Source organism: Chelon labrosus (assembly GCF_963514085.1).
Source record: "Chelon labrosus genome assembly, chromosome: 6".
NCBI lineage: Eukaryota > Metazoa > Chordata > Actinopteri > Mugiliformes > Mugilidae > Chelon > Chelon labrosus.
Window position 1 is genome coordinate 14,146,361 of NC_140342.1, and position 16,939 is coordinate 14,163,299.

The 16,939-nt window shown below is 44.6% G+C and overlaps 1 protein-coding gene across 1 annotated transcript; it reads left to right on the forward strand.

Annotated features, from left to right (window-relative positions):
* Positions 1 to 1,239: 1,239 nt before the first annotated feature.
* On the forward strand, positions 1,240 to 1,854 carry tmem275a (transmembrane protein 275a; the record flags this gene model as incomplete). The annotated part of the gene is made up of 1 exon (XM_084547081.1): positions 1,240 to 1,854. One exon carries the CDS (start codon positions 1,240 to 1,242, stop codon positions 1,852 to 1,854), a length of 615 nt encoding a protein of 204 aa, XP_084403207.1.
* Between the last annotated feature and the right edge of the window lie 15,085 nt (positions 1,855 to 16,939).

Below are 16,939 nucleotides of genomic sequence, written 5' to 3' on the forward strand. Positions count from 1 at the left end.
TGACCTGTCAGGTGCTCCACGCGTCTTTGTGTCCACGCCAGGAGCAGCGCGCGTCGGCTGCGCCTGAACTCAACGAGAAATGCCATCTCACCTAAGTGATCTTCTCTCTCCTGACGGATTTTCTACTCCTCAGCTGGCCGGATCGCCTTCCCTCGCGTTTTCCCGAGCCACCGATTGAATGGCTTTCGTGACTTGTGCCCTCAGGTCTGTGAAAATACTCGAAAGCAGGATGAAAACCCCTCATTTGGCGCGTACGCATCCTCTCAGCCTCTCAGTTATAGCACAGTAATTTGTCTCGCGGTGAAAATCTACTGATCAAACAATGGTGTATCGACATAAAGGGTAAGACCATTTTTTTTTACGCTTTAATTTGACAGGGATGCAACACGTCAGCGCTGTGGACATTTAAATCTGACCAAAATCCAATTCTCGCTTATTGTCTGTGATGCATCCACAGATTTACTGTCACACGTCTCCTCGTTTCTCGGGTACTGATTCGACTGAAACACTCAAATCCTCCAGTGGCCTGTAGCTGACATGAATGAAACAGCTGCACGGCCATTGTACACATTTAACTTCACAGATCTGGAGGGAATAAACAGGGGTGCTGATGTTCAATTATTAAGAAGCAGAGGGGAGTTTTCATTTTAAGTGCTGATGCAGGAGTCACAGGGTGCATGCATCTCGTTTGTGCTGAGGGTTAGTTATCATTTAATTATGCATCACTGTGCTACAGTGGCTATAAACAGCCGAATATGTCTCAGCTGTTGCACTGCAGAGCTTATGTTGTCTGTCTGAATGAACCATACTGTATGTCTCTCATGTCCTGCCTTACGTAGAGGAGTTCAGTTATGATTAAAATCACACAATATTATGTCCAGCTGTCCTACCAGGTCATGTGGCACAAGCTGCAGGTGTCAGCAATAGACTGTTCCAGCCACACAGACTTTAAGTGGACCACAGTGATTTGTACTTGTAGTGTGCGATGTTCCATATCTGTGCACCCCTCCTGATATTCGTAATGTCAAGCAGCAGCAGAACAGAGTGATGAACGATCAGAGCTCATTGATGGATTACAGACTCTCTCAGAAAGGACACTTCACAGTGCCCACAGACGCTATTAGATAACTGGTCAGCGCCCAGAACAAGAGCGGCGTAATGACTACAAATGTTTATTTTCTTGTGTGTGTTTATAAAAAGGTAAATAGAAGACAGAAGAGCGAGTCTGGAGGTGAAGCCATGGTCATCACTGATAGGAACGCCGGCACCCCCGTGCCCAAAAAGGTGCCCCAGAAGAAGAGGAAGTCTCGCCCTCACGGCCTGCCCTCTCCGGCGCTCTGCTGTGCCTGTGGCCTATGCATCATGCTGGCTGGACTCAACATCACCCTGGTGGGAGCGCTCGCCTTCAAGTCACTGGTGCCTTCTGCCAACCCTTCGATCATCATCGGACCCATCCTGCTGCTGGTGGCCTTTTCCTTTTTCGGGGCCTGTTGTGTGTGCAGCCGCCTGCCCCCTCCCTCCAGCTCGCAGAGGTCAAAGGTGGGCGGCAGGGGCGCGGGGCTGATGGGACACGGCGGGCTGGCCGGCAGGGCGGCATTTGAAATAGAGACCAGCGAGCACACACTGCAGGACACCACCGCCGTGCAGCTCAGCCCAACATCCTCCGTCGGATCATCCCGGGCCTCCAGCCCAGAAAAGGAGGCTCCGGATGCAGCCATGCCGGGACCTTGCAAGATCTTCACCATGGAGACCAACGGCCCTTCTTATGTTTCCGCCACCGCAGTCTACTCAGCCTCCACGGCAGCAGAAGGGGAGGTGAGGATCAACCTACCACGTGAAGAAGTGGTCGCCTAGCGGGACAGAAACTCTTCCAAGGCTGGAGCGCTAGCAGTGTAAATATCTGTCTGAGTCGAGGGCTTGCTGGGTGTGATTGTGTCCTCTAGTTTACGTGATGCCATGTTTCTGGTTGTCGAGAACGCGCTTTTGATTTCTCTTGCCGTGCCAACTGGTGATTAGCATGCAAAGTTAATGAAACATGCAAGTATTTGTGGATCAAAGGTTTTGGAATTCAAATTCCTACCTCTCCCGTGCCGTCTTTCTTACAGATCTCTGTCTTTAACGTGGGGCATTATGGACAGTTTTCATGTGGAAATCAAAGCGTAAACATTTCTTTCTCACCCTTACTCTGGTCAGTGGGAACCTCACCTGCCAGCAGCGATTTCAGAGGGCTCAACAGAAATTTTTGATTATTTATTTGTTCTGAAATCTCTAAAGATTACATGTGAAAGGTTAGTCGGTGAACTGTGCAGGTACGTGTGTGGTGACATTTGGCATTTTGTGTGCCAGTGCTGAACTGGTTGAGGGGGAACATTATGTTATAGGTCACCGGGGTCCCAAAGCAATAGTCTCTCACCTGAGATTACACAACATCGCAGCCGGTACATCTGCAGTATATTGACTAAGTATGTTGGAAGCATTATTCTCCTAGTTTGATGTAGCTTTTGTCACAACACCAACATTAACACTGTGAATATTAAGTTTCTCTTCATTTTTATTCTTTATTTTGACGAAAGCTGTCATCATAGTTTTTATTTTCAGTCATTCTTAGACAGTGTAATGCAGTTTAGGTCATGATCCAAGTAGAGCAGGGACTTACTTCTTTTGTGATCTTGAGGGACAAATGTGAATTTCATTTACCTCCACTGGACCTTGTATTTAACAACAACGGAAAGCCAAGAATTTAGATATTCAGATTACTTCTTTAAACAAACAAAAAAAAAATCTGTTCACTGTCACTGTGATGTCTTCTTGTCGGTTATAAACCTGACTGATCCGAGGAGACATTCGAAGCCTGATTTCCTTTGAAAGGAAAGTTGCCTTAGACTGAGATATCAGGATCAACACTAATGAGGGCTATATATAAAAGTGCACAATAGTAGTTTTCTTCAGAAAGCTGGATTTCTATTCCATATTGTTAGGAAAGCCTCAAGAAGTTACTTATTCTCTTTTTTTTGTGAGCGTTGCGAACGCATGCGAATGACTTAAATGTTCAATTTCAGAAATGTGTGTGTGGTAGCAGGAGAGTGATAAGATTCCCTTATACAGTACATGCAGTTCCTTTATTTTTGTTCACTGTCAAAGCTCTCTCTTGTGCCAAAGCGGAGTGCTCAGCTAAAATTTGCATGTTTGGAAAACTGAGTTACGGAAATGCAAACACCCTGCTGTGAACTGTTGGTGTTGTCTCTGTGTTTTCATCTGTGTACACTTAAAATCATATATATATAAAAAAAAACAACAACCCATATTTTTGTGAAAAAAATATATAATTTGAAGTAACCGGTCCAAATGTGAATCCTTCCTATGATATAACTAATAAAAAAGAAGGCTCTTTCTGTAGAAGACGAGGTCGTTGATTATGTATGAGTGGCGCCGTGTCCTCGCTGCATTGCATTTAGTGTCATCGTGGAGCGAAATGAATAAAAATGTCCAACTGGATTTGTTATGTAATAAAAATTCAAGCGAGAGTTCAGTGTAACGTCGCAGGGTGACAGAAGTTTTTTGGGCCACGATGCTCTTCACATCTGTTATTTATTCTGAGAGGGAGGCCGTAAAGAGCAGTTAGTGGGGCAACAACAAGACGTAAAGCTACGAATGGTTTCCCAGATGGTCAGAAAGGTGGCGTGGAAACAGGTGACGCCTTTATTCTTCAGGAGATCTTTCCAAGCTTTACCACCTTCGTGCACACCTGAAGAAAGTCTCATTCCACAATTAATAATTCATTCATTTTCTGTAACCGCTTGGCTTCTCGAGGGTCGTGGGGAAGCTGGAGACTATCCCAGCTGTCAATGGGCGAGAGGCGGTGTACACCCTGGACAGGTCGCCAGTCTGTCCCAGGGCTTACACAGAGAGACAGACAACCACACTCACACCTACAGCCAATTTAGAATCACCAATTAGCCTAACAAGCATGTCTCTGGACGGTGGGAGGAAGCCGGAAAACCCAGAGAGAACCTACACGGACACAGGGAGAACATGAAAACTCCACAGAGAAAGGCCCCAGATGAACCCAGATGTGTTTGAACCTTCTTGCTGTGAGGCATCAGTGCTAACCACCACACCACTGTGCCGCCCACAATTAATAATGACCTTAATCATGGATGGATCTGCGGATCTGATTAGTTTGTTAAATATCAGAAAAAAAGGAGCAGAAGAAGAGTTTCCTTATTTTGTCCAAACAGCATTCCCGAACTGCTGTTTTCTTGACAAATCCCTTAAACAATAATTTACTGAATTGAGCTTTTTAATCTCCCGCCAGTTTCATTTAATCGGCTGAATGTTTCAGCTCTGCTAAGGTCACGTCCAGTGTTAAACTCTGAGGCAGACTGACTGAAAATCTGGCGTGAAGGACAAGAACTGTTGCCTCATCTCTTAACACATTACATCAAGATGGCCTTGAGTAAAGAACTCCATATGAGCTCCATCTGGCTCCTCTGCCGAGTGTTTACGCGTGTGGGCGCAGCTGTTTTCCACCAGAGGGCGCCAGAGCCGCATAATTGAGTTTCAGCGCTGTTACATAAAACGCGGCTGTGATTTCACAACGAGCCAGGAGATGTCAGCGGACAACAACACTGTGAGGTTGACTGAAAACCAGTTTATATTCAACTGTTCAGTTGGGTAGACATCAAACTGTATGGAGATTACTCAGTCACTGCAGTTTGCAAAAAAAAAGATGTCTCTTGTCTGTCAGGTTTCTGGAGGATTACTTATCGCTCTGTGACAACATGACAGTCAAGGGTGCTTGACAATCTTACCTGATAGCACTAATTACAGTAGTGTGATTCAGACTATCCCGACGGTGATAAAGCTCCTCTGTGAACATGAGATGATGAAAGCGCCAATCTTGGGTGACCTACTTATCGAGGCAGCTCTCGGATGATAAAATTATCTTTATCTTAGGCTATAAAAACTATAGACTCACTTCGTCGGTTGATGCTTTGACTGAATATTACAGAGGCATTTTGAGAGGGGGTGAAAATCCTCATCCGTCTCTCTGCGCTCCTGGTGCATCTTCGCATACGTTTACAGTTAACAACGAGATAAAGAAGTGTTAGAGTTTGAGGCGGCAGATGGTGGGTTGAGGCCTGTTACTGGTGCTGGATGAGCCAAGCGGGGAACTCGGCCAAGACACCGAGGCTGTCATGTATCGACCGCACATAATGGGATTTTCTGCGATTAAACCTGCACCGGAACACTTCACGTTTTGGGAAAACATGGAAACTCCTGAGCCGCTGGTTTGGTTCCACTCAAAGCTCCCACACCTCCCGGCCTCCTGTGCCCTTTCATCTGCTTCCAGGCTCATGTTGCGATACGCCGAACATTTCCCATGGGGCCGGTGTCAAACATACTTCCTGCATCTTCTTGCCTCTTGGCCCCGAATGAAGAGGCTTGTAAAACATATTAAATGTTTAGCCACCTGGAGACAGGCAGATTTACTGCCGTCTGGAGGTGAACAGGTTTGCCGTTGAACTGCGACCTGAGCAGAATAGTTACATGTTTATGCTCTCGGCGGGCAAAGTTCAAGGGGAGAGGTCATGGTTAACCGTCGCCATTAAGCGTACTAGTCACGCTAAAAAAGGGAACAAATGTACATCGCCCTTTGACCCTTGAACATGTCTCTGTGTCCCAGGATGTGTTTAAAAATCCACTCAGTAAGTGGAAAAGGCTGCAATGTCCTCAACATGCTAAGCACCATCAATTCCTTTCTGCACACTCCCCCCACCCCGCATTCAACACTGCTGACTTCCTCATTGCCTGAAATCCAGTTATGATTCTTGAATAGCTTAATGACGGGTAATGATAAACGCTCCCAGCAGACACACTGTTTGAGGTCTTGGCTCCGATCTCTCTCTCTCTTTTTTTTTTTTATTACATCAGCACACCCTGTGACTTCAAAATGCTGACTTTTATTGATGAGCACACAAAAGAGAGCAGCGTGATTATATTTATGATTGCCGCAAGATTGGAGGGAAAAACGTTTAAAGGGAACTGGCGGGCTGCAATCAAGAGGTAGTAAATGTTGACATAACCACCTCATTGTACTTCAGTTGCATCCGATATTGATGAGTGAACTGCAAGAAATCATCCAGTTCTCCTTCATCAGCTACAAAAGCCACTGACTCGCCGGTTGGCATGTTAGATATTATGAGTGTACTGTCTGTCTTTGTTGACAGATTGCAGTCTCGCTCTTCGTTCGCACAGACACAGAGCCGCAGTGATGACTGAGGTCGGCTGCTCGTGGTGCTGAGATGCGGCGGTGGACATGTGGAAAAGTCTGGAAACAAATTTGGAGTGGCGAGGCTGGTGAGCTCAGATGCTCAGCACGTCTTCTTCGCTGTCATGACAAAGATCGAGCAAAACAGCAGCCGCACCCACCCACCCACCCACACACACACACACACACACACACACATACACCTGCAGTCACAAACATCCCATCCGCTCCAAACCGGAGCGTGGCGGATCCTGACGCCCCGTTCATGCGCTCCTCTGGATGCGCAAGTGTGTGAGAACACTCTCAGCTGAATGAGTCGGCAGAGGAGGGGGATGGAGGGTGTAATCAAGCTGAAAAGATTAGGGGAAGACGAGCTGCCGAGGATCTATGAGATCAGACAGTGGTTATATAACCCTAACCCAGTTCATGCCGCTTCCAAAGACAGACTGGGAGGGAGGAGGAGTGGGATTTACAGAACTGGGCTGAATCTTTGTGTTTAGACTAAAATGCACCATGCCGTTGGTTATCCGCATGCACTGTCACTTCAGACGACGATGGGAGTCAAATTCCCCTCCACACACTGTTTCTCTAACTTTGGTTGCTCCTATAGCAACATAGTCCTGGACTTCTGCAACCTTGCAAATGAGGTGTTTACTCAAGATTGGTCTCTGAGTACCTCTGAACACATGATTTGATAGAGAACATATCAGGCAAAGCTGGCTGTACTCTAAGTGCTGATAGGGTTGTTTTGGTTCTCCATGTGCTGTGTATGGGCGGCCCTCGTGACTGCTTGACGGTTTCACTCAGCCTCTGTGACGGGGACAGAGCGAGGGCGACGCGGAGAAGAAAGCTCCTCACAGATCAGTTGTGGGGGGGTTGAGATACAGTTGATTTTGATCAAAACCGACAATAGTAAATAGTAAATCTGCGTCTCCCTGCATACTAATGACTGCCAACAATGGGCCCCTTGCCGTCCTTAACGCCTCCCATTCACCCTGAGTTAAATGGCAGCATATTCAAGCGGCCGGGCTGTTGCGTAACCTTGCTTTTCACAAAACTATACGTGGGCCCTGCGAGAAGGAAACATACACAGTGTCGCACAGATAAAGGACCCCAGTGCAGTTCTGGGAAATGCAAATAACGCGGTGACCCCCAGGCCTCAGCTTCACGTGAAAAGCATCGGTCTGTCAAATCAATCACACATTCCTATATATCCAGCCATTAGCAAAGCCAATCAATGCCGCTTTGAGTTGCTTCAGTAATTCTCTGCGCCCATGCAGCAGTTTCTCTTGCCCTATTCCGTCTCTGTGTCTTTGACCTGTTCTGTGAATGTTATCCTTTTGCATGTGACCCTCTGTTTAGCCAAATAGATCAATAGATGGACCCAAAATAGAACAGTGATGTGCCAATATTTAAGGGTGACCACTGATCAAATATTCTCGAGTCCAGTAACCCAGTCAGTGTCAGGCTTTGCAGTAAACCTTAAAAATGTGCACGGTTTCCAGAGCATTGTGGATGCTAAACCCCCTGCTGGGATGCTGTGTGCCTTGAGTGTTTTATGGATTATGTTTTATGAGACAGCTGCATGATCATGGTCGCAGAATAAGATCAGCTGAACTGAACACTGTATTTGTGAAGTCTTACGGCGCGAAGGGGCTGGTAAACAACATGTGGTACCGCTTGACTCCAGCAGAGGCCCCTGTTTTTCAAAGAAATCCGGGGACAATGAATGAAAAACACAGCAGACTGCTTCAGACCGGTTCCTGTGCTCCACATCTGAGACAGGCTGTCACACTCTGAAAATCAAGGTTAGGATTGGTCAGCTTTTTATTTTTTTTCTGCGGCTGCACCACATTAATGAGGTTCTGTTTATCTGCTGATCATTTATGAACTAAATCGCCTCTAATTGTTTTATGTGCAGCAGTTAAACTCGCATGGAGGCAACTCCCTAAATGTGTTTATGCACTAAAGGCATGCTTATGGTATTACAAATAGCCGCTGGAGCCTTTATCTCAGCACGCTCTTGCGTCTGTATGTGGCTTTGTAATGCTTTGATAACAGCCTGTCTCGAGTGTCATTTTACAGGAGAAAGGATGAGAGGTAGTTTTCTGCTTACCTGTGCACTGTCTAGTTCACCACTTAAATATACGCTGCAGTGAATAGTAATGATTAGATCAGTAAGATGAGACACTTGGGGAATGACCCTCATCTCGGTATCCTTAACAGCCACGTGTTTGGTACCAGGTCCTCTTTAAATAAATAACGTCAGGCTGATCTTTGGCGCACATGGCACAGTACCCACCACACCAACAGCCACCAAAGTGAGTGAAAGGTCCTCTTCCTGCTGCAGGAATAAAAGGACTGATTTAGTAGTGTGCCGGTAGACACTGGCCACCTGTGGAAGAGAGGAAGCCCTCCTCACTGTGCGACCCGACAGGCTGGTTTTTCTAGCAGAGAATCGGTTTGCCATGGCAGCGGCTATCGGCACACACGGCACTGTGGGGGTGGCCGGACTGTGTCAGTGCTCATTACCATCCACCGCCTTAGAAGAGGTCTCTTCCAGGAGTCCTTTAGAAAGAAGTAAAAGAGGGATGCTTTACACTTTAATGACTTTCCCACAGTGGCTCTCCAAAAACAACAGCTCCCCTTTAAATTGCCGTGCACTGGCTGGGACTGGAGGAGAGTCCCCACTGCTCAACAGAGGAAGGGAAATACTGAGTGCACTGTCTGTCCACTGTGCAAGGCCAGCCAACAGGGGGTGGGATAATCAGATCTCTATGTGGCATGGGGCCTACAGCGGACAGCCTCGGTATTGTCCCCACAGCCCTCCCCCTCGTCCCGGTTTGATTGTTCCTCCGGATCAAACACATGGTCACGTTGAGACACCCCCACAACCCAAACTAGTGTCTGTGCATCCACTTCCCCCAGCAGACTCCAGCCAGCCAGTGAAGGTCCAGCTTAAAGCAAACATATGAAGCAATGTGTTCTCCCAAATGCAATTTAATTACAGCCTTTTTCCAGGTACTTGTTCTTGTTTGGATCTTCTGTTGGAACGTCTCTAAATGTAAATATTTTGAGCTGTGATTCGCAGGGATTACCACGATCACATGGCCTCTGCCTTCTTCCAAAAACTCTTCAGTAAACGATGTTCTGTTTTATTGGAGCCCGACTGTTGACAGAAGAAAGAGCGGGCGGCTGCCAAAGTGTGATAAAGCAAGTGTAGTGCTGTACACATTTACTCTAGATGGAAACAGAACAGTGACATAAACAACAGTTGCTTCATATTTAACATTAAAAACAAAACCCACATGTCAGGTTCACAAGATAAATGTGGATTTCAAAGCCGCTTATGTAATCAGTGCGCAGTCTTGGTTCTTTTCTCCGGGGACTTTATGGAAATATATTTGCTGCTACATATAGGTATTTAAAACTGTTAGATTCAGAGATTCAGTATTCAATTCAGTAATTGTGGATTTTGTTACAGACTTCTTCTTGACGTTGCAAAACCTGCTGCTTAAGACACAGAAACGTTTCCACATTTTCACAAAGATCCGTCCCTGATAGACTGAGTCATCAGCCCAAAAGAGCATTTTAATCATTCTTCAGATTTACGAGCTGACAACTTCACAGAAAATATTGTCAGATTTATTTCACGTCTGAACTCCCGGTTTGAGATATGACTGCTGATGACCCACATCCACAATCCATACAATGTCACTGGGTTTCATGAGTCAACCATGCTAATTTTAGCCGTGATTAAATAGTGAATAATTCTCAGTTTCAAGTTTATCTGCCTGTATCTGCATCATGTCAGCAAACAAGGCCTCTTAAAGTGGATTACAAGCAGTGATGGCATGTGTAATAAAACGTAATCCCCCTGCAGCTGTAAAGCCTCCCCGTGAGCCTACTTTGTGTATCTGTGTGTATTTCAACCAGTCGTGCACGCGTCCTGTCTAACCCTCTCCTTTGAGACAACGGGGTCATGCAGCGTGCAGTACACTTAAACAGCTGACAAATAAAAATGTCACCTTATTACCGCAGCTGCACAGAAAGTAGGCCGTTTGTGATGTGCTGTTAAATCTGTTATCTGAAAACCTGTGATGGACAGCTGACCTGTGTTACGTGTTCTTTACCATTGAATAAGACGAAACGTACTATAGTTTTGCATCGCTTTTAATTTGGGAGGAGAAGGGCTAAAAATAATGAATATATTCGACTACACGATGGATTATTTTTGTATTGTATTATTTTTAACCAGCGATCACAACGCCCAAAAGCAGACAGACCAGGATGTTCAGTCACTTTAATGATGGAAAAAAAAGATGATGATGGTGACAATAATAACAGAGGCTTACAGGCTGATGCACAAAGTCCAAACAGAGGTAGTTATAAGTCCACAGGTTTGACAAAAACAAGTCTGAAGGGTCAGGTTCAGGCTCGAACACACGCTGAATGAGCTGATGAGATAATGAGAGGCAGGTGGGGACAATAAGGGAACGTGAACAGGTGATCTGTGAATGTTGGGGGTTTCGAGTGACCAGGATCGGTGGGAAAGTCCAAGGGTGACCGGCGGACAGGTGACAGGTTATCAGGAGAAAAACAGATGTCACTAGCAGCAATGACACCGGCTCTGTGGACATTATGTCTCCAACTTGAGTCAAATCATTCTAATCAGAGAGTCTGACTTAGATAAGGTGTACACTCGTCTGCCAGTTCATTAGGTACACTAGTGAAATGCATTCTAATATAACTGTCCTGCAGTAAATCTCAGCTCCATGAAAGTATTCAGCATTTTTTTAATATCACAGAGTGCTCAGCTGTGTTTTTTTTAAACTATTGAAATGTATTGTGTTGTACCGAAACAAATTTCTTTTTTTGGCAACCCCATTTTAGTCAGTGGGCCAGGCTAATAAACTTAAAGGGGAACTACCATTTTTTACAACCTAGACCTTATTTCTGGCATAAAATACGATTGTTTACTCACCCATAAATCTTTGGCGTCATTTGGAGTCATTCGGACGAAATTTAGATCAGCGTATATCCATATAGTGGGAGTGACTGGGGCACCGAAACGCAGCCTCTAAATAATGCATTATCTGCCGCAAAACTCGTTCATTTCACCAATATTTTGTTATCGTACACTAGTGCTATTCCCCCTTGAGTCTGGAGTTACCTGTTATCATCATCTGATGATGACTTATGACCTATATGTTGTCACCTCTGAGCGCCGCACGCACCGTGACAGTCGGCTTGTTTACCTGTAATTTGCCCCGTTTTAGTCAGTGGGCTAGGCGAATAAACTTAAAGGGGAACTACCGTTTTTTTACAACCTGAACCTTATTTCTGGCATAAAATACAATTGTTTACTCACCCATATAACTTTGGACTCAACGGGGAACAGCACTAGCGTATCAAAACAAAATATTGGTGAAATGAACGAGTTTCGCGGCAGATAATGCGTTATTTAGAGGCTGCTTTTCGGTGCCCCAGTCACTCCCACTATATGGATATACGCAGATCTAAATATCGTCTGAATGACTCCAAATTACACCAAAGTTATATGGGTGACTAAACGATCGTATTTTATGCCAGAAATAAGGTCCAGGTAGTAAAAAACTGTAGTTCCCCTTTAATCCAGTTTAACCGCACCGCAAACTACATCTTTCAAAATGATCATACTGTTGAATTATCACCAAAGGGGGATTTATATCGGTTTTCACGAGAGTACTAGTGTAACGTATTTTTACGCAAAGTGTTCCCGTCCACTGTGGAAGAAGAAGAAGCTTTTTTTTTACCCAAATGCATTGAAATCATTAGTTCTTCATTTCAAATTGATTGAACACCTTGTTTTCTTTCCTCCTGCCATATGTCTGTCTGTCCGTCTGAAAACCCTTATCATGTCACACGACCTTTACCCCATTTGGGACAAACATTTGCAGAAAGAATGTACTTATTCCAACCACAGAGAAAACAATTGGATTACACGGCTGTTAGGCGCTCGTATTTTCCTAAGCGGCATCTCGGTTACACATCCTTGTGTAAGGTTTTTAGTTTCATGTGGTTCTTTATTCCTTTCGATCGGATCGGTCTGCTGACTGTACTCACCAGTGGGAGTATGGAGAACAAACAAACAGCGGATAAAAGCGGACACTGGAGGGAGTAATGCGATGGGATCGTACCAGTCAACATGTTGACTTCAAGACTAGTCCACCACTTTGACTGGGCCTCCATTTAGCTCTCAACTACACATCTTCATGACTCTTCTTTCATGGGCTTGGCTCTACTGTAGTGATAAAATATGTCCACGGATAGACAGACAGACTCTAAACAGCCATTGTGGGAGTTCCTGTTAGAGTCTCCAGGGCCATATTATGCAGTGACCACAGACCTGATGAGAGGTGATAAGTTCAAATCTGAACAGCAGGTTGTGAAATAACAGCCTTTGTTCCTCTGGTCTCCTTTTCAGTACTCAGTAGCAGGGCGCAGTTACCCACCTGAATCTGAACAAAACTCAACTACACCTCTCCTCCTGATCTGATTACATGCATTCACTTGCTGCTGCACAAAGTGACAGCAAGAAGGAAATGAAGAATCACATGAAACTGGAAACCTTACACAAGGATGTGTAACTGAGATGCTTAAAGAAAACAGGTCAGACAGACTACTTAAATGGGGTATTGTTATGACTCCTGGTTGTTTAAATGTCAAACCAAATAATGTCTAAGCTGTTTTTCTTCTTTTGGAGACATGACTATCTGTAGGGGAAAAAAATGGTTTTATTCTTTAAATTACTATATGGCAGACTTGTATATGTGTGCTTACTGTTTCACAACTACAGTAAACGGTTGTTATAGGTTCACAGTGGAAATAAAAATGTCAGGCGACACAAGGAAACAGCTGTTTCCCCTGTTTTCCCTGACTAATGGCGTCATCGGAGCTGACTCAGGCTGAAGTCACCTCGAGTCCATCATGAGGACAAACTGCTTACTCAGAGGTCTCTCCACATTTGGACTTGAAAGAGGAAGGGAGGAGTAGACGAACTTGCTCCCCTAAAAAAATAATCTAGATCTGGGTTTGAATTAAACTAATCTCCCGGTCCCTTATTGGTGACAGGAGAAACGGCTCTTGTAGACATTAAGTCATCTAAAAAGTAAAACACACACAACTTGTTTGAGTCCAGTTGTTTTTGCTGTTGTTTTTAGACACGCCATGACCATTATAACTCCATCAGATTTTAACGTGGCCAAACCATGTGACATGTTAAACAACATTTGCATTCAACAACTGCTGCACAATGGACCAAAAAGCAAACACGAGTGTTAGGGATCGTTTTTTGAAACAACACTTTTGTGTCATTTGTAGTCAATCAGGAGATATTTAGATCAGCGTATATCCATATAGTGGGAGTGACTGGGGCACCGAAACACAGCCTCTAAATAACGCATTATCTGCCGCCAAACTCTTTCATTTCACCAGTATTTTGTTATCGTACGCTAGTGCTATTCCCCGTTGAGTCCGGAGTTACCTGTTATTATCGGGGTCAGTAGGTCAAACAGACCCCGAATGATGTCTTCTGACCTGGATGATGTCATCTCTGAGCGCCGTGCGCATCCGCAACAGCCAGCTTGTTTACCTGTAATTTGCTACGGTTAGTTCTTTGCAACATGGCTGAATTTTTATTTATTTTTATTTTTTGCCGATTCTAAGGTTGTGAATGAACCATAGCAGTAGCAAATTACAGGTAAACAAGCCGACAGTCGCAGGTGCGCGCGGCGCTCAGAGATGACATCATCTAGGTCAGAAGACATGATGATAACAGGTAACTCAATGAGGAATAGCACTAGTGTACGATAACAAAATATTGGTGAAATGAACGAGTTTCGCGGCAGATAATGCGTTATTTAGAGGCTGCGTTTCGGTGCCCCAGTCACAAAAGTGTCATTTCAAAAAACGATCCCTAACACTCGTGTTTGCTTTTTGGTTCATTGTGCAGCAACTGTTGAATGCAAATGTTGTTTAACATGTCACATGGTTTGGCCACCACGCCAAACTCTGTGCACAGGCCACCCCTGTACATGGGAGCTTGGTATTGTGCCAAAACAATTTGTTTCACATTAAATACATGTCATTAAAAACTAATAAAATATCAATAATCAAAGGGTCGATGAATGATAACGCTGTCAGTATTACTTTACAATCAAACAACTTTTACCAAAAGGATCAAATAAAAACGAGCCATTTTTACAGATTTATTTAACTTTAGAAAGCCTTGTCGCTTGTCTCGCGCTTCCCCTGTCAGCTGAGCTCAAAGGATTTGTGCGCTGCCAGGATAACTGTGCCCGGTGTCCGTGTCACTTACCAAGCGATTGGCATATGGCTAGGCATGTGACATAGCCAGCATGACCGTGAGATCAGCGTAATCAAGAAGCAATAAAGAGACACTGCATTCAGGCAGCCGGCCGATGAATGGACAATGTCATTTCATCCTCGGATCTGTGGCTCTTCTCATAACAAACAAGGGAGGACAGATTGACAGTAGTGTTCAAGGAAGTTAGAGTTTTATCATCTTCCTCTGTTTAAAGAAAATCAAACTCTTACAGTTAAGAGATAAGAGCAGATCAGTGTGTGAAGATTATGTTCATTTGCGACTCTACTGGGAACCATTGGTCTGCAGATCAGCACAGGATGGAAGTGGCTTTTCAGGGCAGGAGTGAGGACAGGAAGTTGTGGAAGGGGAAGAGCACTTTTGTCCAGTTTCCTCCCTGGGCTAATCCTCAACTAGCTCACACTACAACAAATGAGAAGCCTGTATTGACCTCTCCTACACCGCGTAACAATAAAGCTGCAGTATATTGATCTTGTGTTGCAATGTGTAGTGAACTGTTTCTGCAGGATTTAAACATGCAGTTTATGGTGTTACCGTGCTGCCTGCGCTCCACCTGGTTCAGTGTCTGCTGGCACTGAGAGTACAGTCAAAGAGGCTTACTGCCATCCGTTCTTAATGAGGCTTTGCACACTCGGGGCCCCCCTGTCCAGAACAATGACCCCGCTGTGTGTGGCCCTTTTCTCTTTGGTGTCGGACAACATACGGAAAGATTTGCTGACAGGTCAGTAGAAATGTAATCAACCCTCTGCCATTTGTATGTATATTTCTGTTAGATGAAACATGACTGCACATTATTTTCTGCATCTGGAACTCAGAGTGCTCATGTGTTCCCCAGAGTGTCCATTAAAGGTAAAGGAGACTTGCGTAACACACAGAGCAGACAGCAGGCCTCATGCATTCAGAGTTTCTGATTGCTTCCCTTGTAGAATGATCACATTTCCTTTTACATATTTTTTTGCTGATCACCAGGCCGGTTTGCCTGAGTCAGGAGGCTTCTTACGTTTGAAGTTTGAAAGAGGATTTAACCACTCGCCTAATAATGGGGCCATTGAGATCCGATGGGGCTTTCGCACTGAACTGAACTTCCTATGAATAAACAAGCCCCTCTTACATAAACAGCTAGCGAGGCCAACTCCAATTATCATACAGCCACAAACAATGGGCTCCCCGGCTGAATTTCATGGTGTCAGAACCGCTTTGGCCTTTGTCTTATGATGGGTTTAGACATTTACTGACATCTCCCTGCCTGTCACTGCGGCGTGACACAATCACAAAATCAAAGACGGAAATGATACATAAGTGAGGGAAGTATGTATTCCCTCACAAAAGGCGTAAATGTGCAATAATAGGATTAAAAAGTATTGATCTGATTTCAAAGTATTTCCGATTTCAGTGGATTTTAAACCACATACGGTACGTGCGACTCTCTGCACGGCTGTACCACAAGCCCGTAATTAATTCTGCTCCTCGGTGCGCGACTAATGTGGTCATTTCACCTACAGGTAATGCTTAGTCCACCACTCCAAGATCACAGTTATTGATTAGGTCAAGTCAACCAAAGTGCATGCAGTCGGCTAAGGTCGAAGGTAGCTCAAGAGTAGGATCAAAGCAAAAAGGTTGCATTGTTTTGCACAGAAATGTAAAAGCAAACTAGTGTAATTTGGACTAAAAATGTAAAATGTTCTCTGCCTCACACCTGAATGATGGAGACGTTCAGATTTGATCTGTTCTGCTGGCAAAAGGAGCCATTTAAAGACCAATCTGGAAAGGTTTATTTTTCTCATTTGCAGACATTATATGGATGAAATCGACCAGATTATTCATATGGAATAGCTGCACGGGAGTGTTGCAGGCAAGCTGTGATTATCCATGAAAAATAGTCAAATATAGCCATCACAAAATTTATGCATTTACATAAATGGAGAAAAGCTGCACATCCGAGAAGCCTGAACCACAGAATATTTGGCCTTTCTTTTGGTAATTTGTTTCAGCTTTTACCCACAGTCTTTCGTAATAAGACTTTTTATCACTACGCATCACGGGCTTTTGTTACACAAAGTGCAACGTCCTGACCCAGTTAAATTGCTTCATTGCCATTTCCCATAAATGCAATTAGGATCACGCAGCGCTGACTGTAAGAGACTGTCCATAAAAGAGAAACTAAAAGTAAGGCTCGGTGTATGGACATCATTTAGTCATTTATACGTGATAAAACAAATCAGGGAGTGGAATTTCCAGTCAAGCAAAAGACTGGCGATAACCCCGTTGAAGCCTCTAGCTCC